At 35.5% G+C, this 27,326-nt stretch overlaps 2 protein-coding genes across 4 annotated transcripts; one reads left to right on the forward strand and one right to left on the reverse strand.

Annotated features, from left to right (window-relative positions):
• The first annotated feature begins 6,079 nt into the window (after positions 1 to 6,079).
• On the forward strand, positions 6,080 to 19,667 carry LOC306873482 (putative palmitoyltransferase ZDHHC13). Its single transcript, XM_079422807.1, has 17 exons — positions 6,080 to 6,225; positions 6,957 to 7,147; positions 8,503 to 8,625; positions 9,277 to 9,354; positions 9,619 to 9,763; positions 9,859 to 9,923; positions 10,472 to 10,634; positions 11,734 to 11,859; positions 12,380 to 12,513; positions 13,549 to 13,649; positions 13,814 to 13,938; positions 16,417 to 16,479; positions 16,726 to 16,819; positions 16,917 to 17,000; positions 17,492 to 17,649; positions 18,613 to 18,710; positions 18,784 to 19,667. Exons 1-17 carry the CDS (start codon positions 6,202 to 6,204, stop codon positions 18,926 to 18,928), a joined length of 1,917 nt encoding a protein of 638 aa, XP_079278933.1. The 5' UTR covers positions 6,080 to 6,201; the 3' UTR covers positions 18,929 to 19,667.
• Positions 19,283 to 26,013, reverse strand: LOC306873491 (cysteine and glycine-rich protein 3-like). 3 transcript variants are annotated; one of them, XR_013784500.1, is made up of 7 exons: positions 25,867 to 25,955; positions 24,581 to 24,712; positions 22,998 to 23,166; positions 22,040 to 22,172; positions 21,711 to 21,804; positions 20,481 to 20,820; positions 20,061 to 20,255 (listed from the first exon to the last, which is right to left on the reverse strand). XR_013784500.1 is itself a non-coding variant. In XM_079422821.1 (6 exons), exons 2-6 carry the CDS (start codon positions 24,690 to 24,692, stop codon positions 20,747 to 20,749), a joined length of 582 nt encoding a protein of 193 aa, XP_079278947.1. In that variant the 5' UTR covers positions 24,693 to 24,712; positions 25,867 to 26,013; the 3' UTR covers positions 19,283 to 20,746. The 3 variants fall into 3 exon arrangements, 2 of the variants coding, with proteins under 2 accessions (XP_079278947.1, XP_079278948.1); XM_079422821.1 differs by having other exon boundaries at positions 19,283 to 20,820; positions 25,867 to 26,013; XM_079422822.1 differs by having other exon boundaries at positions 20,081 to 21,623.
• Between the last annotated feature and the right edge of the window lie 1,313 nt (positions 26,014 to 27,326).

Consider the following 27,326-nt stretch of genomic DNA (forward strand, 5'->3'; position numbering starts at 1 on the left):
GAAATTAATATATTTATGCATCAAAGATGCATCGAATTGATCAAAAGTGACAGTAAATATTTCTGTTTTAAATAAATGCTGTGAATTTTCATTAAAAAATCTTGGGGGAAAAAAGCATCACATATGTTTCCTCAAAACTTTTAAGCAGCACAACTGTTTTTAACATTAATAATAAGATGAAATGTTTATTGAGCAGCAAATCAGCATATTAGAATTATTTCTGAAGGATCATGTGACTCTGAGGACTGGAGTAATGATGCTGAAATTCAGCTTTGCGTCACAGGAGTGAGTTACATTTTAAAAAAACATTCAAATAGGAAACAGTTATTTTAAATTGCAATAATAATTCACGATATTGCTGTTGTTACTGTATTTTTGATCAAATGCAGCCTTGGTGATCATAAGAAACATATTGCACACTTGTATTAAACATGCTGAAATGCTCTCTGAGAAATTGCATCTGTCGGTTATTTATGAACTTTTACTTATGAATCATTAAACCTGAAAGATTACAGCTAATTATACATTTGGTCATTTTAACATTCCACATGTGCATTCAGTTGTAAGATATGCAAGCAACTATTTTGAGTCTTTAACTTGCAGCCCCATGTGGCCAGGATTTTCTCACTTCACTTAGCTGTTAAAATACAATGTTCATATAATAGGCCTGTATCATCAAGCTAAATCATGCATTTTTTAAAATGAATAAATCTACTAAAACTGAACTTTTTTCAGTCTAGTATACTGAATGCATAACATGAGTTTCTTCACATTTTGTACTGAAGTATCAGGAGAACAGCATCAGTGAAGATGCATGAAAGTTTAACTAGCGTTGGCATCATTGGCCACCCTTGGCCAGGGCATGAGAAGGAGAAATTCAGTGTGAAGAACTTTGTGAACTTTATGTCTAGAATCCACAAGGAGATTAAGTAGGCATTAGCTGTTATGTATTATTTAAACAGGTGTCTGAATCAAGCGAGTGTGTCCTGTGGTTTAGCAGGCTAACATCCCATAGCCGTTCCATATTAGCATGCATGAAAGCCTGTTAGCTTTGGCAAAGAGGCCTTACCTCATTCGAGTGTACTTTACTGTAGGCATATTTTCATTTGGTTAAAGGGTTTAAATCTATTGGGAATCAAAGTGTTAGTGAATAAGTAAATACGTCCACCACTTTATCGTAAATATTTTTTATGAATATTCACAAAGATACAAAAGAACAAGGACTTAAAATCAAGTCAAATCACAAAGTAGCATTCATCTAAACGTCTGTCATAATTTATTCCAAACCCATATGATGTTCTGTGTTATATTGATTTCTTGTGATGTCTCATTTGTAAGTCGCTTTCAATAAAAGCATCTGCTAAATGACTAAATGTAATTTCTGTTCCTAAAGCTACCAAATGAAAGTCTGTGTATCCCTCCCAATTTTTTCTTATATGCTTTGACTTAAAATTTCAAAAACTGTTAATGTGACATTTCACCCAAATATCAAAGTTTCTTTTTTATCATCCTAGCTAACATCCCTCACACCAAAGAGGTCTCGTAGCAGACAATTTGCATGTCTTGCTGAGGCTTTTTTTCACAATAAAAGCTCAGAAAACGCACTCAGTTGTACTTCAAATCAATACGGGAATAAATATTGGCAAAAATGTCATTTTAGCGTACTGGGGGATTTATTTTCTTTCTTTTAGCTTCACTAATGTGATCCTTTCAACAAAGATTTTTCATGTTGATTTTTCATGTTGCTTAACTGCTTTTACAGTGCTTTTGCTGCTTCTCCACATGCAAACAAATGTGGAAAATATACAATTTTGTGACAGATAGAAGAGAAGAAATAGCACAACACACTTAGCATAGCATAGTGATGCTTAGGCATCGATATTCCTGACACTGACAGTCAGAGATTGCAGCTGATGAATGGACGGCCCAAAGTGCCGCACACGCAAATGTCTTTTCATGTTTTGTCTGGCTTATTCAGATGTAAATTTCCTTCCTTTCTCTGGGGGTGTGGAGGAGAGTGGGAGGTTGTGGGGGCCGGACTGAAAAATCTAGCCCAAATTGAAATGTCAATAGTAATTTTTGGCATACTGGAACCTTTAAGAGTCAAGGGCTCCTTCCCTCGTGAGGAGAGAGAGAGAGAGCGGTCATCCTCTGGGAGTTGATGTCTTCTTGACGGACATGCTGAAATACCAGGGAATACTACCTTCTTTAATGGATTGATGAATGAGCTTTACTGCCCTTCTCCACACAAGCATGTCTAGATAGCGGTGAATGCTGATGGTATACATTCATTCATTTAACATTCAGCTGGATATGTTTCTTATTAGGGGTGTTTGGGGTTTAGGGTGCGAACAAAGCCCTATCCTGAAGTATCACAGTTTAGCGTATAACTCATCCTGCATCAAAATTGTTGAGAAGATGTGCAGTCTTACTTTTAAAATAATTAGATTTACATTGAAGGAATGACCTCATAAAAAACAGAATATCTTTTACAATTTTAAATGGGAGCCAGTTGATAGATAGATAGATAGATAGATAGATAGATAGATAGATAGATAGATAGATAGATAGATAGATAGATAGATAGATAGATAGATAGATAGATAGATAGATAGATAGATAGATAGAGTCAGAAGACAGATAGATAGATAGATAGATAGATAGATAGATAGATAGATAGATAGATAGATAGATAGATAGATAGATAGATAGATAGATAGATAGATAGATAGATAGAGTCAGAAGACAGATAGATAGATAGATAGATAGATAGATAGATAGATAGATAGATAGATAGATAGATAGATAGATAGATAGATAGATAGATAGATAGATAGATAGATAGATAGATAGATAGATAGATAGATAGATGTACGTATATGTAATTTTTTTTGTTGAAATTAACTCATAATTTTGCCTGTAAAATTAAAAATCACCTCTATATTTTGTTAAAGCTTCTGCTAGGAAAATAGTTAATTACAGTGTACAAAACAATTATTAAAATAAAATTTGCATTATTTGCCATTAGTTTTTATTATGCACTAAGCAAGTGCATTATATTTTTTGTGTGTACTATACATACTATACTTTCTTATGAATATTTATAAGAATTCTTGTTGCCTTTATTTAATTTATTTATCTATTTGACAATATCTCAGGCAGAAACAGGGCATGTTTCTGGTTATTATGATTTTTTTCCTCCGTAGATTCAGTATGTATTAGTTTGGTCTTGAGGTGATCTTAACTCCCCATGTGTAAATATGATAATCAGTTTATCTTATGTTGTGTTAATGAGTGCAGGAGTCATCAGGAACATCTGCATTTTTAACCAAACAACAACAAAAAAAGCTTTTGAACTTGAGAAGAACTTGGTAGAAGGAAACTCACTTGAAACCTTATTGCAGCTTTGGGAGGCCTTGACATTCTTTATTTTCAAGTCCATAGCAAATGGCCTTCAAATATTGATTTTAATGTCTGGGCAAATTGCCCAGAGTTATGTGTGTCCCCTTTTATCAAACCAGCACAACCCACACAAAACTCCATTCCACATAAAATGGATAACCGGGCTGATTATGGTGAAATATGAATGAAGAGGGATGATACATCAGCCATCGAGGATACAGATGCACACAAACACTAAGCCGAGACGGATCGTTTTGTGTGCATGCACGTATATCTGTTTGTTCATTGGTTTGTTTGTTTACATGAGCCTCTCATAAATAAAAAACAAATCCCCTCTGATAGCCGAGTGTCTTATTATATATAACTCAAGCTCAAGATTTTCTCTTGCATTCAGTTGGAAAAATATCAACAAAGAGTAATCCTTACTGTCCAATGTATATTTTATCATGCATGCAAATTAATATCAAGCATATTTTGTAAGCTTACAGTGAAATGTGTGGTGGAATACAGGAAGTTCAAAGTGTGGCGGCCCACCGTTTTTTAGCTCATTAGTTCATGATGTCGGCCAGCGCGACATGCTCATGTAAGAGCGCTAAACACACATGAGACAGATGGAGACAAAAACTCAGCATCATGCCTGCAGACATCTTTAACCCCTCTGTACTGCCATTACATACTAATGAGATCAGATGAGCTGTGCTGGTTTTGTGGGGATTGGAAGAGTGTGAGGACGAGGAATATGTCTGCTGCAGGAAACTAATATGGTTTTGCAATAGGCCTTGTACACGAGTTGTGAGTAGCTATGTCACCCATACTTGTGTGTTTTGTCACTTCAATACGGCTGCTCTCCTAAGGCTCTCATAAATCCATAATACATATTTCCTTTATGACAAAAGGGCCTTGACTTCAGAGATATTTCACAATGGTTTGAGCGCTGGGTCGCATACATTACCGTTAATGAGGCTGGAGAACAATGTAAATACATCAATCTCATCAATGTAATTATGTTCTCTCAGCCCTGGAATAAAAAAGAGAGAGATTACATGGAGCCCCTGCTGATTAAATTAATTATGCTAATAAACTGTTGGTCTCCCATAGGTATTAATGAGCTGTATATATGTAAAGTGACTACTATTCTTACTCCAGCTCCGAAATAAACCTCATAAACAGGTTTCTGAAGATGCCTATAATTCAACAGTTCATTGTTTAAATTAGTTTCAACAATTTAAATATCAATACATTTTGCATTTATATAAGAACAAACCGAGATAGATAGATAGATAGATAGATAGATAGATAGATAGATAGATAGATAGATAGATAGATAGATAGATAGATAGATAGATAGATAGATAGATAGATAGATAGATAGATAGATAGATAGATAGATAGATAGATAGATAGATAGATAGATAGATAGATAGATGGATGGATGGATGGATGGATGGATGGATGGATGGATGGATAGAGTCTCTGTCTTTAGGTACGTGTCTGTGATTGTGTAATATCTCTGTCTCTGGTTCAGGTCCAGTTGAGTGTGGTTTGGAGACAGTAATTCAGAGGAGTGTGAAGTGATGGATATCTTCAGGCTTTGATTGATCTGTGGCAACATGTTACATGATCAATAGTTCTGTACTGGCAACAAAATGCTGAGGGGTTTTTCCTGGCTGAGGAGCATCCATTAGTAATTTACAGGATATGCTGCCATCTGGTGATCACTATATACACTCATAAAAATAAAGCTTCCAAAAGTTAAATATATCAGTGAACCTTTGTGCAATGGAAAAGTTCTATGGAACTTCATATTTAATATTTTAACCTTTATTTTTAAAATTTTAGGTCCCAGGAAGGAGTTCAACTACATTTTATTATATCCAGTTGTTCAAAAATAGCATTGTATGTACTTCAAACTCCTACTGTGGTTATATGATCTCCAAATCAGTGATTTAATGAATGATCAGTTCGTGATAAATGTTTCTGAAGACCTTTTAAAAAAGGTGTTGTGGTTTATAACGGGTTTGATGCGCAAAATAATCTGCCACACTGCTAGACTATGATATAAGCTACAATATCATCTAGATTCAGTCAGCATAGGATAATACTTCAAATCTTGTATTTACATTTTTTTTGTGCCTTTTCCAACGACAATGCAAATGCACATGTGATGCATAGGCCTATGTAAAATGTAGTCAAATATATGCGTCTCTATATGTAAGTTTATACTTTGGGGACATATAGCCTAGGCTACACATTTAAAAAAAATGATTCATAAAAAGGACAACTGTAGCCTACTTTGTTTCATTAATAATAATAAAAGAATACAAGTTTTCTAGGAGTAGCCTAGTGTTAGGGTTTGTCCAGGAATGATATCATGTAGTAGGCTATTACCAAGGATGTTTTTGTTAGCCCTGCAGAAACCTGGAATATTGTGATTAGATTAATTTGAATAAAAACCAACGTTTTGGTTTTCACAGTGTTTCACAAACTGAACAGTATATGACCGACGCACATTGTAAAACTTGATGTAACAATAATCTGCATTTCTGACTTCGGACACTCTTCTTTTTTTTTATTAATTAATTAATTAATTTTATTCGGTGGCTCTTATCTCTGTCGGTGGACAGGAAAGCGCTCTTGTTCGAAAGTAAATACAAAAAAGGCAATCAAAAGCAACGTCACTGAGACAAAGCGGCCAATCAGAGCGCAGGAGTTGTCCCTCGTATCCAGGAAGTGGAGGACTTCAGTCTTTATCAGCGTAAATTCTTCATGATCAATTACTTATAACCTCGCACGGAAGTGATGGACTGGTCAGAAGGAGACGAAGTAAGAGAGAAAATGTTTTATATTCTCTTTTGTTTCGTCGTTAAATGGATTCATAAGACGGGTTAAGCTAATTTAGCATCAATTGCTAACTGATCACCTGTGTCTACGTGCTGATCGACTCAATTCGTACTGTACATTTTATACATCTAATTGTTTCATTAGACCTTGAAAACAAGCCCAGCCATGATTATTGCCTTTAATTGGCAATAACTGACCATAAATATGGGACAAATATTGAACATGGCTATGGGCCAGCTACAGTTTTCAGAAATATTAGCATATTCAAAGTTCAAACCATCACTACAAGGAAGCAAATCAGATGTTTACTAGAACTGAACTAAATCTCTGTTTTGTTTTTTAAATATGCACTCGATATTGTTTGTTAATTTTAAAAATAATACATTTAAAAATTGATTATTTTTAAATAATTAAATATAATTTGGCGTTTTATTTTACATGGAGAGGGTCTCCCTCGTGGGCACTGCCATGTTGAAGTCACATGACATGCACTTGTTACTACTTACTTACTTTTGTCATTTAGCAGACTAGTGTTATTAGTGTTGTTACTACAACCATTACCACTAATATTAATAATAGTAATACGTTTCTACACACATCTGTCAGTGCATGTGTGTAGAAAATAAATCCAATTTGTTAATTTTCAAAATCAGGCGCATTTGATGTTAACCTCAAAATTAGTCAGAAATAACTTGTGTTGTAATATTTTACAGTGCCACTCCCATGGTCACATGGGTGACAGTTGCCATGGACACGGCGGAGGCCACTCCCACGGTCATGGAGGACCTGGATTTGGTGGCTTTCACGGCCAGATGGTCCCGGGACCTTTTGATCCCACGCAGCAGCCGAGGAAGGTCTCGCACCCGGAGGACAGCAGTTCCTGGGATATCGTCAAAGCAACACAGTGAGACTTATTCCCTTGACGTGCAATAAACACAATGGGATTCCACTTAATAATCAGAGCGGAATATTTAGCTGCTGGTTAAGTTATTAAGATGCCCTGGAGATTTTGTCACCGCTGTATACTGAAAGTATTTGTGTGATTATAGGAATTAGTTCAAGTGTAAATCTCACAAAATTGATGCTCAGGTCACATCTTACTACTAAAAAATAATAATAACATTTTTTTTTAGGAAAATTTTTTGAGAAAGATTTGGCCAATTTTGTGATTTGTGACAATGTTTGCTTGACAATTAAACAAATTCAACAAATAAAAAACTATAAAATATTGTATAATTGTTTAGTTGTTACTTTTTTAAAAGTTTGCATAAAAATAGTATTACAAATTTTGCCATTGTGTGTCTTTATAATTGAAAACATATTTTGTTATATATTTGACATACTGTTCAAAAGTTTGGGGTCAGTATGCGTTTTTAATGTTTTTGAAAGAAGTCTCTTATGCTCATCAAGTCTGCATTTATTTGATCAAAAATACAGTAATAACAGTAATATATTATTGCAATAATTACTTTAACAATTTTCTGTTTTAATATAATTTAAAATGCAATTTTAAAATTTCAGCAGATCGTTCAGAAATCATATAATAATATGCTGATTTGCTGCTCAAGAAACATTTCTTATTATCATCAATGTTAATGACAGTTGTGCTGCTTAATAATTTCTTGGAAAATGTGATGTACTTTGTCATAATTTATTTTAAAAACAGAAAGTTACTCATATAATCATACTGATCCCTAAACTTTTGAATGGTAGTGTCTGTTAATACTTATTTTTTCTCCCAGATTTTGCATTCACTGTTTTAGAGGATTTTTTTGTAATGCAATAAAGATTATTGGAGTTGAAATGTGCTTAATTTACTATGCGAAACCTCATAATGGTCCTGAAAGTGTTGTTGAGAGTTAAACACTCTAGGGATATTTCAAGCGTCCAGTAAATATTTCACATATGTTCTTGATCTTACTCTGAGATCTAGCTGTTCAGTAGTGAGTAAAAAGATTGTTAACAGATCATTCACCTTCCCTTTGTACAGAAGCAGACAATACAAATACATAATACTATTGTGCTGTAGTAATATCTGGCTTTCTATTAACTCAAGCGGCGTCCATATCTGTTGTCTCACCTGCATGCTTCACACTGCTCAAATAGTTCATTTCTATTAGACGATGCAGATGTTTTTATCACTTGTTCATGCAGAAAACCTGCATTATATGTGGGTATACATGTTCAATCAAGTCAATTCTGATTAAAAAAAAAAAAAACACCCGCATCTTTCTTTCTCTTGTTTGTTTTAAATTGTAGGTTTGGTGCTCTTGAGAGGTGTAAAGAACTTCTTGAAGCTGGTTACGACGTCAGGCTGCCTGACAAAGAGAATGTTACACTGCTCCATTGGGCCACCATCAATAATCGAGCAGATATTGTTAAGTAAGATGTGTGTTTCTGTTGTTTTCATGTTTTTTTTCTTTTCATGCAGTTCTCATTTTGAAATATTTAAGATTTTTAAATGTTTTTGAAATAACCTCTTATGTTCACTAAGACTGCTTTTATTTCATCATAAATATTTTAATATGTAATTTTATTCCTGTGATGCAAAGCTGAATTATCAGCATCATTACCCCAGTATTCAGTGTCACATGATCATTCAGAAATCATGCTAATTTGATGGTTTTGTGCACAATGATTATTATTAGTGCTCGGTTAATAATCATATTATTATCAATATTGAAAACCGTTTTTGCTGTGGAAACCGTGATACATTTTTGTTCAGGATTATTGGATGAATAAAAAGTTTATTGAACAGTATTTATTTGAAATCTCTGCTTCGCCATGACAGGAATAAGTTACATTTTAAAATATATGCAAATAGAAAAGTTATTTTTAAACTGTATTTTTGATCAAATAAATACAGTCTTGGTGAGCATAAGAGACTTCTTTCAAAAACATTTGAAAAAGTTAATTATTCCCAACTATTGGCTGCCAGTGTACACTACAATTAAACAGTTGCAATACCTAAATCACTTCACTTATTAAACCTATTCTTATTTGTATTTGCGTATGTTCTACTGTGTTTCATAGATACTACATATCTAAAGGAGCCGTCATAGACCAGCTAGGCGGTGACCTGAATTCAACACCACTCCACTGGGCCATACGGTACGTTTTAGATATATACAGCAATAAATTTGCAATGACCTTACGTAGTAGAACATGTCCTAGTAAATGTAGTGAACTGCACCTGTGTGATCTTGAAGAACTGACATCTGCCTTCATACATCTACTCAAATCACCAAAACACAGTCGGTTAAAACCAGTGCAAAAATGGCTTTGTAAAATGTTGGTTCTAGCAGTATTTGCTTACAAGTGGCACTTGACCATGTTTTATATCTGCTGATGTTGTTCTTTGTCACCCCTGAACAGACAGGGTCATTTGTCTATGGTCATTCAGCTGATGCGATATGGAGCCGATTCATCATTAGCAGATGCTGAAGGGTATCGGGGTCTCCATCTGGCTGTGCTCTTCCAGCATATGCCCATCGCTGCGTACCTTATGGCCAAAGGACAGGTGTGACACAAGAACAAAGTGACATTTTAAATAACGATGGTGGGTTTGAATACTGAGTAATGCAGTTAAATGCTATTCTTGTTCCTGTGTTGTAGGAAGTGGATTTGCCGGATATAAATGGACAAACACCACTAATGTTGGCAGCACAAAAAATCATTGGGTAAGATGACCAATCGACTCAATAAGGCTTTGGAGTTTAGTGTTTTTATATCTGACAATTATTAAGCAACTATGAAACTGTTTTTTAAATTTATCACATCACATATATATATATATTACACTACACTCAGCAGCCGCTTTATTAGGTACACCTGTTCAATTGCTTGGTAACACAAACTGCTAATCAGCCAATCACATGGCAGCAACTCAATGCATTTAGGCATCTAGATGTGGTGAAGACGACTTGCTGAAGTTCAAACCGAGCATCAGAATGGGGAAGAAAGGAAATTTAAGTGACTTTGAACGTGGAATGGTTGTTGGTGCCAGACGGGCTGGTCTGAGTATTTCAAAAACTGCTGATCTACTGGGATTTTCACACACTAATTTATTGCCAATCACTAATTTATTTTTGTATTTATATTTATTTTGGAGTCTTTACTCAAAACGTCTAGCTCAGATATCAAAAGTATTGCAGATTTAAGTCATTTTGTGGTTAGACACTTTCCTGTCCTCTTCTCACACCTTGTTTTTTTTTTTTTTTAAACACAGACCTGAGCCCACAAACTTCCTGATAAAGTGCAACGCTTCAGTGAATGCGGTTGATAAAGTGAACAGAAACTCACCTCTGCACTGCGCTGTGCTTGCCGGCAATGTTGATGCAGTCCACATCCTGCTGGAGGCTGGAGCCAGCGTCGACCTAGAGAATGCCAATGTAAGTAGGCACATAAGCCCTTAAAGTGCCCCTCTTATGGGTAATGAAATGTTCATATTTTGGTTTTGGGAGTCCCCAACAACAATTTTACATGCATGCAAGGTCAAAAAAGGCTCTCATTGTCTTATAATATGCATTTATTTTTACCTTACTTGCTCAACCATTCGCTCAACGACTAATTTTTCCAAACCCCTCCTTTGCGTGATGCTAATCTTGCTTTTTGTACAGCGTTACTGGGGAAACCGCTATTTTAACTGCTCCAAAAGAGGCACCTAGTGGCAAAGAATGAATTTGCATTTTCATTCAGACCAACACGAAAAGACCAACAAGTGGCTGGGCAATATGTTAATGCTTCATGTTGACATCAACATGAAACGGCTTGGGATTCGTTGTAAAAACGACTCATGATTCAGAGTCGACTCTTTCTTTTGAGAGACAATAACTTTATACACGGTGTACTTTCAGATTTAAAACTTTGCAGGATGTTTTCATTCACTTAGAGCTGTGTTACACACTGCATGAAAGGACATTTTCAAAAATCCATAATAGGGGCACTTTAAAGAGACAGTTCATCCAAAAAGTTTAATTATGTTATTATTTACTCCCCGTCATGTTGTTCCAAACCTGTAAGACTACTTCTGTGATATTTTGAAGAATATTGCTAAGCAAATGGTTTTGGTTCCCAAATAACTTCCATAGTTTGGACAAAAAATATAATGGAAGTCAATGGGACCTAAAACTGTTGGGCCTTTTTTGGTGGTTTGCAGAAAAAAGAGAGTCATGCAGGTTTGGAACAATGTGATGTTGAGTAAATGATGTCAGAATTTTAATTGTTGGGTGAACTATCCCTTTAACCTTGCTTATGTCAGAAGAAAATTGTATTACTTTTTAGATGATTTATGAAAAATTATGAGGTTATGAAAACTCAACTAATTAAATGTCCAGTCACTAATTTCAAAGCTGTAATGATGCAGTTTAAAACGGCAGAACAAAAGAGTAGTGTTTCTCCATAGCTGTAAAACTGGTTCCAAAGCAGTGCCCTTCACTCACCTGGCCGTTCGGTTTGAAAGTTTAACTGCTGTTTTTATGTTATTTTCAGGGTCACACTCCCATTGACCTGGCACACCAGGTGCACAGCCCTCTGCTCATTCACATGCTCAGTGTGGTGAAGACAGAGCGAATGAAAGCCAACTCCACGTGTCTCAAACTGCTCAACAGATACAAGGTACTCTCACGCTCAGACACATTAAGATCCAAAAAAAGATTTACTTTGTAATGTAGATTTAATGCACTAAAATCTGGAGTATTATTCAGATAATTCAGGTATTAATGAATGAATAAAGTAAATAACAGTTTCTTAAGAAAATGGGAAACATTAATAGTAAAAATTGAGTTTCATTGCATATGAATGCCAGTTTTAATGGTTGGATTTGTAACAATTGTTCCAGGCCAACTCACAAACACACACACGCCGCTCTCACTAACCTTATTAAAGATGTGAGGCGAGTTCTTGAAATCCCAGGGCTGTATTTAACCTTGAATTAAGCTTTCAGAAACAAAAGCAGCCAATTTCTCACATAATGTGTTTGGCCCTGGAGAATTCTCCACTTTTAGGCTTTTATTAAACAAGAAAATAACATTCCACTTATTCTCTGACCCACATTCCTCTGCTGTAACCCTGATTTTTCATCGCAGTTGAAAAGACTTCATTATTCACTGTGAGTGTGAGACTGTGTGTGTTTCAGGTCTGTCTGCTGTCTGTGTTCTGTGTTGTTGTGGTCGGAGCCATCGGTTCCATATTAGACATGAAGACGGAGTCCTGGTTACTGAAGGGTGTGCTGCTTGCCTGCGTCATAGCTGTGATCAACCTCACTTCAAGGTTTAAGCATCAACAAACACACTGACTTGTCATACATATGGATTTAAAAGGCCCTGTTTCTACAATATCACTATCACAACAAATTTATTCCTTTGTATATTATACATAAAATATAACATTTGCAACAAACTATGTACACTCTCTTGCACTAAGAAATCAAGAAACACATTTTTTAAATATGTAATCTGATAAAAGAATGCTATATTTTATTATGCATTATATGTATATAAAATAGTATAATAGTAAAACAAAAATATCAATTATAATCAGTACAACAAAATAAATATTTTATATATATAAATGGATGGATGCATAAATATTTTTTTATATAATTTTAAATATATTTAATAATTCTGAATACTGCACATTCTCAGAAAAAATTCTTTATAGATAGATAATGTAGATTTTGTTGTACCGTTGTATTTATCTATCTATCTATAGATAGACGGACATATAGATCATGTAGATTTTGTTGTTACTGATTTTAATTATTTTTAATGATACTGATTTTAGTATATTTTTTACAATATAAATATATTTAAATATTAAAAAAAAAATGTATATATAATTTCAGATTTTTTAAGTAAATAATTCTGAATACTCCACGTTCTCAGAAAAAAATGCTTTATAAATTGTTTGGTATTGAAATGATTTTTATTTGTCAGTATGTCTTGGTATGAAGGGCAATGCCATTGCACATAATGCAAATCTGTGAACAGAATAACTATGTGTGCAATAATATTAACTTCCTCACGAGGGCACTGTAAGCTCAGTAAAACATCCCTGTTTAGCCCAGTGGTTTTCAGTTCTGGTCCTGGAGACCCACCACTCCATTGTATGTCTCTCAGGTAAGAGCGGTGAGTCCCCAGGACTGAAAACTAGTGGTTTAGCCTGAAATGGCAACATAAATATCTGCGGTACACAGGCAGAGTAAGAGGTTAGAACAAAAATATAGAATTTAGAAGAAGATTTGTTGTTCTTAGTATTGAAAGTGTCCTAACAATGCTATCCCATTCATGTGGTTTGTTTCTGTAGGCAGTTGGCGACTGTGGCGGTCCGGTCTTTGATTCCCTCCACAGGTCTCATGGCTTCTGTCTTCTGGATGGTGGTCACCTGGGGCTTGTGGTTTCTGCCTGATATCCTTGTATAATACCCAGACATTTGAAACTGATCATAACTTTCATGCAGATGTGTTTATACCAGTCAGGATGGGTTTTATATATCCAGCTCATGTTCAGCCCAGAGTTGTTATAGTTGTATGTGTTGGGTGTTTGTAAATGCCTTAACATGCGTCGTTCACATGACCCGAGCGCTACGGTTCAGATGCTCTTCACTATCAACATCACAGCCTTACTGTATTACTACCTCCGCTCCTGCAGGACAGACCCTGGCATCGTCAAGGCAACCGAAGAGGAGAAGAAGAAGGTAAGACTCTGGATGTGATTGGCTGGCATGGTGCCGCTGTCTGATTGATTAATACATGTACCAGTTACTTGTGGTGAGATTCTGACTGGATGGTCTGGATGCTGCTTTTGTGAGATTCTTGCTGGTTTGACTTGAATCAACTTTAGAAAACTGCTAACTTGTAACTCAAACTAGATGTATCGGTGATTATCTAATATTATTTTTTATGAAATATATGGGGTGAATGTAATGGGAAAAAAAAGCCGGTGTAACTTTTTTTTTTTTTTTTTTATGTAGAATTTTTATTACTTTTTTTCTTTCAATTTTGGGGCAGAAAATGACACAGTATGTCCCTAAAAATAGGCTTTGTTTTCTAATATATATGTATATGTATATTCTTATTTTAATGAACTTATTTATAGAATCAACTTAAAAAATTCTAAAGGAAATTATAATATTAATAATTAAGAGAACAAATAAAATTTGTATAAATTAAAATCAGTACAGCAATAAATATATTTATAAATATCCATTAATAACATGTATAGCATAAATTAAAATCAATACAGCAAATCTAGATAATATATACAGTGCCTTGCGAAACTATTCATACCCCTTTATTTTTTTTCACATTTTGTCATGTTGCAACCTTATGTTAAACTGCTTTAAATGACTTTTATCCCCACATCAATTTACACTCCATACACCATAATGACAAAGCAAAAAACAGATTTGTGACAACTTTGCAAATTTATTAAAAATAAAACACTGAAATAAGTATTCATACCCTTAACTCAGTATTTCTCCAGAAATATTTTATTGGGTTCAAACCCAAGCTGTGGCTGGGCCACTCAAGGACATTCACAGAGTTGTCTATAAGCCACTCCTTCTGTGTGCGTAGGGTCATTGTCCTGTTAGAAAGTGAACCTTCTGCCCAGTCTGAGGTTCTGAATGCTCTGGACTGGGTTTTTTTCAGTAAGGCTATCTCAATATTTTTTGTGCTTTGAGCTTTTCTTCTACTCTGACGAGTCCCTCAGTCCCTGTCACTGAAAAACAGCCGCATATTTTATGTATAATCATTTTCTTTAAATTTATTTTAAATCATTTTCTGTATCATTTTAAAATTCCTTGTTTTTATTATTTTTATTTCCATGTTTTTATTGATTTTAATGTCTATTTCACTTTCTTTTATGTAAAGCACTTTGAATTACCACTGTGTATGAAATGTGCTATATAAATAAACTTGCCTTGCCTTGCCTTGCATAGCATGAGGCTGCTACCAGCACACTTTACTTTTGGGATGGTACTCTGCAGGTGATGAGCAATGCTGGTTTCCTTCAAACATGATGCTTGGAATTGAGGTTCATCAGACCAGAGAATCTTGTTTCTCACAGTCTGAGGGTCCTTTAGGTGCTTTTTTTTTTGCAAATTCCAAGTGTGTTTTCATGTGTCTTCACTGAGGAGAGGACTGAGTTTAGACACACCACCATAAAGCCCAGTTCGGTGGAGTGTTGCAGTGATGTTTGTCCTTCTGTAAAGTTCTCCTATCTCCACATATGACTATGGAGCTCAACTAGAGTGACCATCAGGTTCTTGGTCACCAGTATAACCAAGCCCCTTCTCCATCAATTGCTCAGTTTGGCCAGGAGGCTAGCTCTAAGAAGAATCCTGGTTGTTTCAAACTTCTTCCATTATGGATAGTGGAGGCTACATGCTTCTGTGAACTTTCAATGCAGCAGAGTTCTTCCTCAGGTGTATGACTTGACTGAAACCTGTTTCTGAGCTCTACAGGCAGTTCTTTTGAACCCAGGGCTTGGTTTTTGCTCTGATATGCATTATCAGCTGTCAAATATTTTCTGAGAAGTTTGACTGTCCAAATCATACTAATTCAAATGAATTTGCCACAGTTTAACTCAACTCGAAGAGTAGTAACATCTACAAGTGATATGAGTGCTCCTGAGCTAAATTTCAAGTGTCCCAGAAAAGGGTATGAATACTTATGCAATGGAATCATTTCAGTTTTTTATTTCTAATCAATTTGCAAAGATGTTACAAACCTGTTTTGTGTAGGTTGATGTGGAAAAAAAAGTACTTTAAAGCAGTTTAACATAAGGCTGCAACATAACAAAACGTGAAAAAAATAAAGGGGTATGAATACTTTCGCAAGGCACTGTATGAATAACATTTATTTATTTATACATATTATTTTGTATAGTTTGTGCAGTACTGATTTTAATTATTTAGATTTTTTAAAGAACTAAAAATTTTAATTTAAATAAGCAAATGTAAATATTTTTTGTTTTTTAAATGTTTAAGTAAAAAACAATGTTAATATTCTTGCTCTTGATATGTGCTTGTTGCGATCAGCTTTTTCTGATTTATATTGACCATTTGAATTGGAGGAGTCGGTTGCATTGTTTGGCATAATGATTCCTTTAGGTTCTTATACTCTTTCTAGTCACTTGGCCGACTTAAACCGGTTCATCTGTCTCTCTGTAGAATATTGTGGTTCTGGCAGAGGCAGGCTGTCTGGATCCCAGGATATTTTGTACTTCATGTATGGTAAGTTATCTCTTTTCAGTGACTAGATAGAGAAGGCAAATGATGAAAAGAAAATTGGATTGGGAAATGATGCAAGATGAATTCAGACTTGTTACCTTCTCAAAGCATGATGACCAAATGAGTCCAAGCATGTGCACTAAGGCCATGGTTTGGAAATCTGCATGGTTTTACCGTAGTACTGACAGGAGCATGTATTGTAAACATTCTTCAGAGTTTCCTATAGAGCTTAAAATCTTGTTTTTGCAGATGAGGAAGCCAATGAGAGCAAATCACTGCTTTTCCTGTAACGCCTGTGTCGCTAAACAGGACCACCACTCCATTTGGATCAATGGCTGCATAGGTAACATGCACGAACTAGGATGTTTTATAGCATAGACTTCCTTCTCTCTCATTTTTTGCTCTCATTATGAATCGCCAATGCTGACCTCCTTTTACAGGGGCCAGAAATCACCCGTACTTTGTGCTTTTCCTGGTTGCTCTGAACATCCTCTGCATATGGATGTTATACGGCAGTATCACGTGTAAGTCACCACTTGAACTCGAATGTACACTACCATTCAAAAGTTTGTGGTCAGTACAATTTATGTTTTTGGATGAAGTCTCTTTTGCTCACCAAGACCGCATTTTATTTGATTTATTTTATTAAATAATATTGTGAGATATTGTTACAATTGAAAATAACTGCTTTCTGTTTTAATATATTTTCAAATTTAATTAAAATCTGTGACGCAAAGCTGAATTTTCAGCATCATACTCCAGTCTTTAGTGTCACATGATCCTTCAGAAATCATTCAAATATGCTGATTTGTAGCTCAAGAAAAATCAATCTCATTATTATCAATGTTGAAAACGGTTATGTTGCATATTTTTGTGGAAACCATGATTTTTCAGATTATCTGATGAACAGAAAGTTCCCAAATGAATAGCCGATGTCTGTAAGATACTACATCTTGCATTTTCAGTCTCTCCAGAAGAATATGTTCATTTAAAAACATATTTTTTCTGTGTGTAGACTGGTCCGAACACTGTCCATCGCACTACACAGAGGAGGGCATCTGGGGGGTGGTGACCACTCTGACGGGCTGCTCTCCCTGGGTGCTCTACATCTTCTGCTTTGCTTTCTTAAATGCTTCCTGGGCCTCCATCCTGCTTTTGGTGCAGCTCTACCAGGTGAATGACATAATGATGTGCTATAAACTGTGAAACATCCCAGCTAGATATCAGCCCTTCTGGCCAAATACTGTATATTAGGACATAAGAACCAGAGTGAACAGCTGTCATTATTTTTGTGCTATGGCTGACGACATGATGCATTTCTTCACTCCTTTGCCTAGAATTTTGCACAACATGAAATCAGTCATGTTTGAATAATTATGATATGTATGGTACATAGAAACCTAGTACGCTTTTTGAATCATGCCCTGATATTTTATTTACCTAACATCAACTCAATCAGACCAATACTTGTAATAAAGAAAAAAGTCATCAATATCTTGCAGCCTCTTTCTACAAAAATATAACCGCAGCTTTGAACAAAGTGCGAACACTGATAAGCAGTCTTATGAAATTATATTAAAATTATTAAAAGTGTTGGTATTGTTAACTTACACTAAAACTTTAAAGGCCATTTTTGCTAATTGAAATAAAGCTGAAATAAAATATAAATATTAAATGAAATCTTAAACTTAAACACATGAGTAATGTTGCCTTGTCAAGTTAAGACTTAAGATGGAACATTTTCCTTAAAACTACAACTGAAATAAAATAAAGTTAACATTGCTCAACTTAATGAAAACTGAAATGATAAAATAAAAGCTAATTCAAAACATTAATAAATTCTATAATAGAATGTAAATGACACTAATATAACACTAAATGGAGTAGTGTAAGTTTTAAATTAAAATCAAGTTTAAAAAGTGTGTAAATCTATTAAAATGTGTTAATAATGACCTCGTATGTCTGTAGTGTTTTCAGAGGAGATTGCATTTCTCACATGATTAAGGCGTTAGGAACATGTTCTCACACTAGCATAGTGGTTAATAGTGGAAAGTCTTAAAGTGGAGGACTGTATGTCTTTTGATTTCACACAAATGCATGCACAGACTCTTCATGGTTTGCTTTGTTTCCTCACAGATCGCGTTTCTCGGGTTGACGACAGCAGAGAGAGCGAACCTGATGCACAGAGGGAGAAAACTCCCTCAAGCCTTCTCTCTCAGGCAAAACCCATTCAAGTAAGGACGTTTTCATTAGTGTAGGCTTGATAACACTCAAGTTCTCATTTTAATGGTGTCTCTTCTCTCACAGTCTTGGAGTGGTGAGGAACCTGGTGAACTTCTTCCAGTGGCGGTGCTGTGGTCTCTGTAAGCCAATGGTGCTGGACTGGACTCAGCAGTATCCCATGGGTCTCAGCAGAGACCATCCCATGTTCAGCGGCCCCGATGCTGTTTGACCCCCAGCGATCAGTCGCCCACTCAGGGAGAGCGACGTCCTCAGTTCTGGAGCCATTGGTTTGATATTAATGCCTTTTTAGTGATGGAAATGAAGAACAAACTGAATGCTAATTTGGATAATCATTTGTTCTATTTGCAAGAACATCCACCTTTTGTATTTGAGGGAAATATAGTATATGTGATGTGCGTTCAAGGTTAGATTTTGCCTTCTAGCTTAAGTTGTACATAAGTATGAATACATGTTTATAAGCACACTGATATATTTTGAACAGAAATATTTTGTAAGGTACGGTAAGATCACCTTTTGGTTTTTACTCCTTTTACAGGAAGTGACCACTATATGTATGCTCTTTGTGAAAAGATTTGTAAATCAGAGCAATTTTATTTCAACCAAAAAAGCTGATTTAGAGGGATTTCGAGATCTGTACATCCCTTGATGAGTCAAAACGCATTTGAAATGACTTTCACGCTAGGATCAGATGCATTACCACCACAGCATTTATAGCATTATACGTGCAAGACGAATCATATATTTTATTAGTATCATGTTATCTTTAATCAGTAATGTTTTCAAAGGCAATTGATCTTTTATTTATGCCTTTAATAACCACTGTGTAGTACAGGGCTGTGCCTGAGAGCATCAGCTCGCTCTTCTGTTCTTCTGTATGTCATAATAAGGGAAAAGTGCTGTTCTTGAATCCTGCTCTGTGCTTTGGAATAAATCAGACCACTTTTGTAATTTGCTGGTCAGAGTGTTTCTCCAGGTAAAAGGTATATTTGTTGCTGATCTAACAACCACAACAAAAAAATCCTTGGTAAAAAAAAAAGCCAATTATTGTTGAGTAACTTGCATTACAGCCACTATTAGCTAGTAGTGAAGGAGTTTTGGAGATGTATAAATATATAAAAAGTATAAATATATAATTTTTGAATTAAGTCTCTTAAGCTTACAAGTGCTGGAACTTGATCAAACAATACAGTAAAAACTGTTAAATATTACTTCAATTTCTAATAACTGTTTTCTATTTGATTAATTTTGTAATATAATGTATTCTTGTGATGCAAAGCTGAATTTTTAGCATCATTACTCCAGTCTTGAGTGTCACATGATACTTCAGAAATCATTAAATATGCTCATTTTAGTTTATTTTCCTAGTTACTGATTGTCTTGAATCAATGTTGAATGACACATCTTTTATCCTTTATTTACTCTTTAGTTTTGTTTTTATGCTATGACATATGATATACAGTTACAGTAGATAGGATTGTTAATTGTATTACATTTGTTTTATGCAGCATAGCATCAACATAAGATTAAGTTTCAAGCTGAAGTGTGTACATTTTTTATCTTAAAATACTTTCCCCTGCCCCAACTTAACATGAAGGGATAAGTAAAGCAGATGAGGTAAAACATTTTGCACCATCACAACATAATACTGCTTAACCACACCAGAACACTGGTTCAACCAACGGTGATCTGATCTATGGCAAAAAGTAAAGTGTTTGGGAGGAAAGTGCAATTCTGTTTGGAACTGACACACTTCAGCTTACGTAAAGCTGCCTTTTCACTGCACACAACAAACAGCATTTGATTGACCATAAGTCATTCATTTCCTAAGGAAAGTGGAATTTTCTGATCCAAATTGAGCTTTGAATCCATTAAAACGTAAAAATGCGTAGTTAATTCATTAATTACATTGTTGTACTCTTTTATTCATTCCACCATAGATGGTGCATGTTTAGAGGGGCCACTTGGGTGCAGTCCTATTCAGATGTGTGCTGTGAAAAAGCAGCTTCACTGGGTTGGACTAAACTTGTCAATCATTCTCCTCAACCACACCCAGGTTCCCCAGGCCACGCCCCTTTGGACCGAAGTTTTTGGCATAGCAAACTGGAAAAAAATAAAAAAAGAGAAATCTGTTGACAAATCTTAGTTCTGAATAATAAAATACGTCAGGGCTAACATTTATTACACTCTCAGGATAAAAGGTATAAAACTGTCTCTTTTTGGGGGGGGGGTTACCGTCTGGGAAATAAGGTACAAAGATGTACCTTTTTGTACTCTTTTTCTGAGAATGTAGTATTCAGCAATATTTTTTAAAACACTTGTTATTTTTTTTATTTTAATTATTAATGCAAATTTCTATGGAAGCCCATTTCTGCCATGGAACAAAACATAAAAATGTACTTGCAACCTTTTATCTCACAAATTCTGACTTTTTCTCAGAATTCCGAGAGATAATTTCACAATTTTGAGAAATAAACATAACAACACTCCCTCCTAACAATCATGAGTTTACATATCACATTTCGCAATCCCAACTTTTTTTTTTACGTCTTTGCAATTGTTTTTTGTTTTCACCATGGAATTAAAACAAAGTTATTTATGACTAGATCTCACAATTCTGATTACGACTTGAATTTTTTCTCTAGCAAATCTGAGATGCATTTTTAATTTTTTTCTCAAAATTGCAAGAAAGTTTTAATTGTGCGATTCAAACCGCAATCACCTTTTTTGCTTTTTTTTTGTTCTGTGGTGGAAACAAGCTTCCGTAAATTTTTGTTAGCATCAAAAACACTCAGCATAATACAACTGATTAAATAATCATCATTCGGGCTTTAATCACTGCAATATCTGTGCTCTTGATTGCATCAGTTGACTTGTAATGGCTGTCGAACAATAACTGGGTCTGTCTGAAACAGAGTATCTATTGATTGGTTAAGTGATATTAATGAGATTGAGCTGGCAGAGATCATGCGGCTTCGTTTGATTGATTGTACCTTTACAATAGAGCTCTCCATCTTTATCCGTCACCGTGGTGGATTCCAGGCTCTTCCCACACAATAAACAGCGGAAGCAGGTTTTGTGCCAGGGCTGTTGGATCAGAACCAGTCACAGTCTGATAAATTACTACAGTGAAATGTGCTTTACACAGCGCTGACCTGTGACAGCAGCACATTGCAGAAGTGCTGAGAAGGGAAAACGTTCTCAAAATATGCTTATATTTCTGTTTTAATGGTTTAATATTAATATATTTCATATCATAATACAGTATAATGTGTCAAAACTCTGAGTCAGCTTCTTGCTTTAATTTTAGCTGTAGTTTTACCTTTCCAGCGCCCATGACTTTCTCTGCTGCGTAAACGGCTTTAGAGCAGCGAGGACAGCGATCTGTACTCCCAAACTTCTGTGCAAACTTGTTTGGGTTTGAGTTAGCAGATGCAGGATGGGGAGCTTTGGGCCTTAACATAAAAATATATGCATAAGAATCACAAAACAACAATAACTCTTCTAACTTCTTCTAAATGCTATTAATTAAAGTGATATTCTATGTTTAAAGGAATTGTTCACACAAAAATTTAAATTTACTCTCCCTCAGGCCATCCAAGATGTAGATGAGTTTCTTCATGAGAACAGATTTGAAGAAATTTTGAATTACATGGATCCATGGACGCCAATGGATCTTCTGCAGTGAATGGGTGCCGTCAGAACAGAGTCCAAACAGCTGATAAAAACATCACAATAATCCATGTTTTGAATTAGTTTGTAAGAAAGAAATCCATCATTAAGGCTTTTTAAACCATTGCTTCTGGCTAAAATACAAGTCCTCTATCCATAATATTGCTTTTTCCAATGAAAAAGTAATCTCATCCGAATCAGGAGAGAAATATGCACAGATCAAGTACTGTTTACAAGCAAAAGGAGTCTAAAACATTTCTAATCACGTTATTCTGTATTACTGACAGAAATAAAGTTAAAACACCTTTCTGATGTTTTATTTTTATAACAAACAGCTTTTCACTTCATAAGATGCTAAGTAATGGACTGGAGTCATATGGATTACTTGTAGATTATTGTGATGTTTTAATCAGCTGTTTGGACTCTGACGGCACCCATTCACTGCAGAGGATCCATTGGTGAGCAAATGATGTGATGCTAAATTTTTCCAAATCTGTTCTGATGAAGAACTCCTCTAGATCTTGGATAGTCTGAGGATGAGTAGATTTTCTGCAAATTTACATTTTTAGGTGAACTGTTCCTTTAAGAAAGATATTTCCAGGACATACTCTTGAGGCTGAAGTTCTTCATTATTGACGGGATCAGAACTCAAAGCTCCGGCGCCCTGGCCGTATCCATAACCTTTTGGACCATATTTCTTGCCGTAGCAGGATTTGCAGTAAATCTCAGACTCATGTGCAGCAACTGTAGTGCTGTCCAAACCTTTACGACAAGTCACTAAAGGACAGAAAGACTACTGTTTTTTGACTGTAAAGACACAAAGTATAAAAAGTTTAAAATTATAAATGCACACAATTCAAACATTTCAGTCTCTGTGGCTCAAGGCTGCATTTATTTTATAGAAATGCATTGAAAAGAGTAATATTATGAAATATTATTCCAATTTAAGTAACAATATAAAATGCATTTTAATTATATTTATTATAAATTTAATTTTCAGCATAATATGCTGATTTGCTGCTCAAGAAACATTTCTTTTTATTATCAATGTTGAAAACATTTGGACTGTTTGGATGCATTTTGTTTTTTAGCATTATGTGATGAATAGAAAGTTCAAAAGGACAACATTTATTTGAAATAGAAACATTTTTGCAATTTAAAATCTCTTATTGAATCTGGGAGAGACAGAGGGAGTAGAGTTGGAGCGTGATCTCACGGCTCCTCCAGAGGGCTGTCATCTCCTGTCTGCGATCGTCAGCTGCTGCACTTTCAGCCAGGACGGCTCAAGAGGCTCATGGGAGCTTGTCTTTGTGTCTAATTTTGGGCTGGATGAACAAGAGGCTCTGGGAGACCAAAGCAGATGGAAACAGGCCCTTGAATGGTGGTGAAGTGCAGGGGTGTTTGTGATACCAGTCTCAGACTGACTATCACCACCCTTTCTGGCATGACTCAAGCGTTTACGCCACTGAAACCTGCTGCTCACTGGGACACATTTCAAAGAGCACTTTTGCTTTTGATGGCATATTAGTTCCCCAAACCCCCCATCATCATCATCAGCTCTATATTTAAATATATTAACTATATATTAAATATTCTGACATAACCAGATACATGGAGAAGAAGCACAATAAATGGGCTAGGGTTATCATAAACTAAAACTTACACCATAAAAATGACAAAAACATGACAAAATTTCTAAAACTAACTCGAAACGAAAATACAAAAATAAAATCTAATTCAAAAAATTATAGTAGTAGTGATATTAAAATAACACTCCTGGGAGCTTATTGCTTCATCCTAAAATGCTGATGCTATTGAACTAAACATTTGAAAGTTCAATATAAAACTTAAAGATAAATATGTTTGGCAAACATACTAATGGACCCAAGAGCCAAAGGATGCACATATTTGTATGTTAATTTAGTTTGGTTTTACATTTTGTTCTTCTTTATCCCACTGGTTTTTTTTTGGTTTTGTTTTCTTTATGTTTGTGTGTATTTTTTATTTTTTCTAGCTAAAACTACTCTATTCACAATGCTTTTATTTTTATTATTTGGTACCTGGTTACCTGAAAGACGTGTCTGGTGATGTCATCTATTTTAAAATGTTTCAAACCCACAAGGAAAATCCTCCGAACTTGAACTTTCAGTGTAAGATTAATATTCAGTTTATTAATGCTTTGTGGACTTACTGCAGATGAAGCAGGTTTTGTGGAAGCTCCGGCTGTTGCACTGGATCTCCTCAGCATGGTAAACTGTCTTCTCACAGGCCGCACACTTGGCTCCTCCACCCCAATTTGGCATCTTCGGCTCGGGCACAGGCTCTGATATTCACAAAAAGAGACAATCAATGCAAAACTGCCAACAACTAGAAAGAATGAGTGTTAAAAAGAGTTAACTAACACAGTTGAAATCTTTACCATTTGTTAAACACTGACAAAAGCTTCATGTGACTGGTTAGATTTAAAAATAGATGTATCCTATCTCAAAGTAATATGTCTCTTTCCATCTCGTCTCTTTGAGCAGCAGAATATCACCTCACTAGTGTGGAATGCAATGATAACGGTCCAGAAATAGAACTTTTATTAGAGCCACTGTCAGCTTACAAGTAATGACTACTCTGTAGTGTGACTAAAAGACTACAATTCTGTAAAGATCTGTTTGAATATTTACATGACCAAGTCTCTTATGTTCACCAAGGATGCATTTATTTGATTGAAAATGCAGTAAAAACAGTAATATTGTGTTTTATATGAACTGTTTTAGGCTATATATTTTAAAATGTAATTTATCCCTGTGATGGTAAAGTTGAATTTTCAGCATCATTACTCCAGACTTCAGTGTCACAGTATCCTTCAGAAATCATCCTAATATGCTGATTTGCTGTTCAAGAGACATTTGAAAGCAGTTGTGCTGCTTAATATTTTTGTGGAAACCAAGATAGTTTTACATAATCCTTTGATGAATAGAAAGCTTCCTTTCTGAATGACAGTCATTTCTTTCAAATGATAAAAGCCCATACTTTTAATGTAGTGTAACTTTATTAATCTCATATTGGTATTCTCTTTACACGTTCTACTTTGTAAGAAGGAAAGGTTTAGTAATGCTACGGCTATTGAAGCAATATTAATTAGTAACTCTTTCACATAACAGACAATAAAATTAACTTTCATTAAAGTCATTAACAGAGCATAATCATTTGATGTACATTCAAATGTAAATATATTTGTTACATGATGTGAATGTATTATTACCTGTTTTTTGTTTTGTTTACTTTTGTTGGTTTTATTGATGAAAGTCATAAGTTACCCAGTCATCATTACTCAAATAAAACCTTATGAATTCTTCTAAAATCACTTTTTACAGTATTTCTTATTTCCAGTGAATATTTGTATGTAAAATATTTCCAATAGCATTACAGCACAAATGATGAAGCCATGGATAAACCTAAAAATGCAAATGTTTAAATTCTACTTACGTTATACAAGAAATCTTTTTCTGGAAATTCTGCTTTCACCTCTGTCCAGCTCAGGGTCCTGATGATGTCCATTTCTGACCCTCTTTGGTGGATCTTTATATACTGGGCATCACTCCCTCACCACCATACTCACTCACTCATAATTTCAAGAGGACCAGGAGGCTGTGCTGACATTCAAATGAGTCCATCTTCCTAAATTAACTGCTGACAATACACAGATGCAATGCAGTTTCAGTGGCCTCCAGTCCTGAGCTCAAATATTGTACAAGCTCTGCAGCATTTGTTCAGCGTTTTAAAGTGCTCAAATCAATTTAACAACTGTGCAAAGTGTGACAAGTTCACAGGCTGAATAGTCTAAATATTGGGAAAATTCATATAGGCTGCATATACAGGTGCATCTCAATAAATTAGAATGTCGTAGAAAAGTTATTATAGTATTTATAGTATTAGTATTATATTATAATATAGTATTTCAGTAATTCGACTCAAATTGTGAAACTCGTGTATGAAATAAATTCAATGCACACAGACTGAAGCAGTTTAAGTCTTTGGTTCTTTTATTTGTGATGATTTAGGCTCACATTTAACAAAAACCCTTAGTTAATTATTGAACCTCTGGAAAGTATGTTCATTTACTGTATATGTACTCAATACTTAGTTGAGCCTCCTTTTGCATGAATTACTGCATCAATGCGGCGTGGCATGGAGTCAATCAGCCTGTGGCACTGCTCAGGTGGTATGGTAGCCCAGGTTGCTTTGATAGCAGCCTTCAGGTCATCTGCATTGTTGGGTCTGGTGTCTCTCATCTTCCTCTTGACAGTACCCCATAGATTCTGTATGGGGTTCAGGTCAGGCGAGTTTGCTGGCCAATCAAGCACAGTAACACCATGGTCACTGAACCAGCTTTTAGTACCTTTGGCAGTGTGGGCAGGTGCCAAGTCCTGCTGGAAAATGAAATCAGCATCTCCATAAAGCTTGTCAGCAGAAGGATGCATGAAGTGCTCTAAAATTTCCTGGTAGACGGCTGCGTTGACTGTGGACTTCAGAAAACACAGTGGACCAACACCAGCAGATGACATGGCAGCTCAAATCATCACTGACTGTGGAAACTTCACACTGGACCTCACGCAACATGGATTCTGTGCCTCTCCACTCTTCCTCCAGACTCTGGGACCTTGATTTCCAAATGAAATGCGAAATTTACTTTAATCTGAAAAGAGGACTTTGGACCACTGAGCAACAATCCAGTTCTTTTTCTCCACAGCCCAGGCAAGACGCTTCTGATGTTGTCTCTGGTGCAGAAGTGGCTTGGTAGCCCTTTTCCTGAAGACGTCTGAGCGTGGTGACTCTTGATGCACTGACTCCAGCTTCAGTCCTCTCCTTGTGAAGCTCTCCCAAGTGCTTGAATCAGCTTTTCTTGACAGTATTCTCAAGCTTGCGGTCATCCCTGTTGCTTGTGC

This window comes from Barbus barbus (genome assembly GCF_936440315.1).
Source record: "Barbus barbus genome assembly, chromosome: 1".
Lineage (NCBI taxonomy): Eukaryota > Metazoa > Chordata > Actinopteri > Cypriniformes > Cyprinidae > Barbus > Barbus barbus.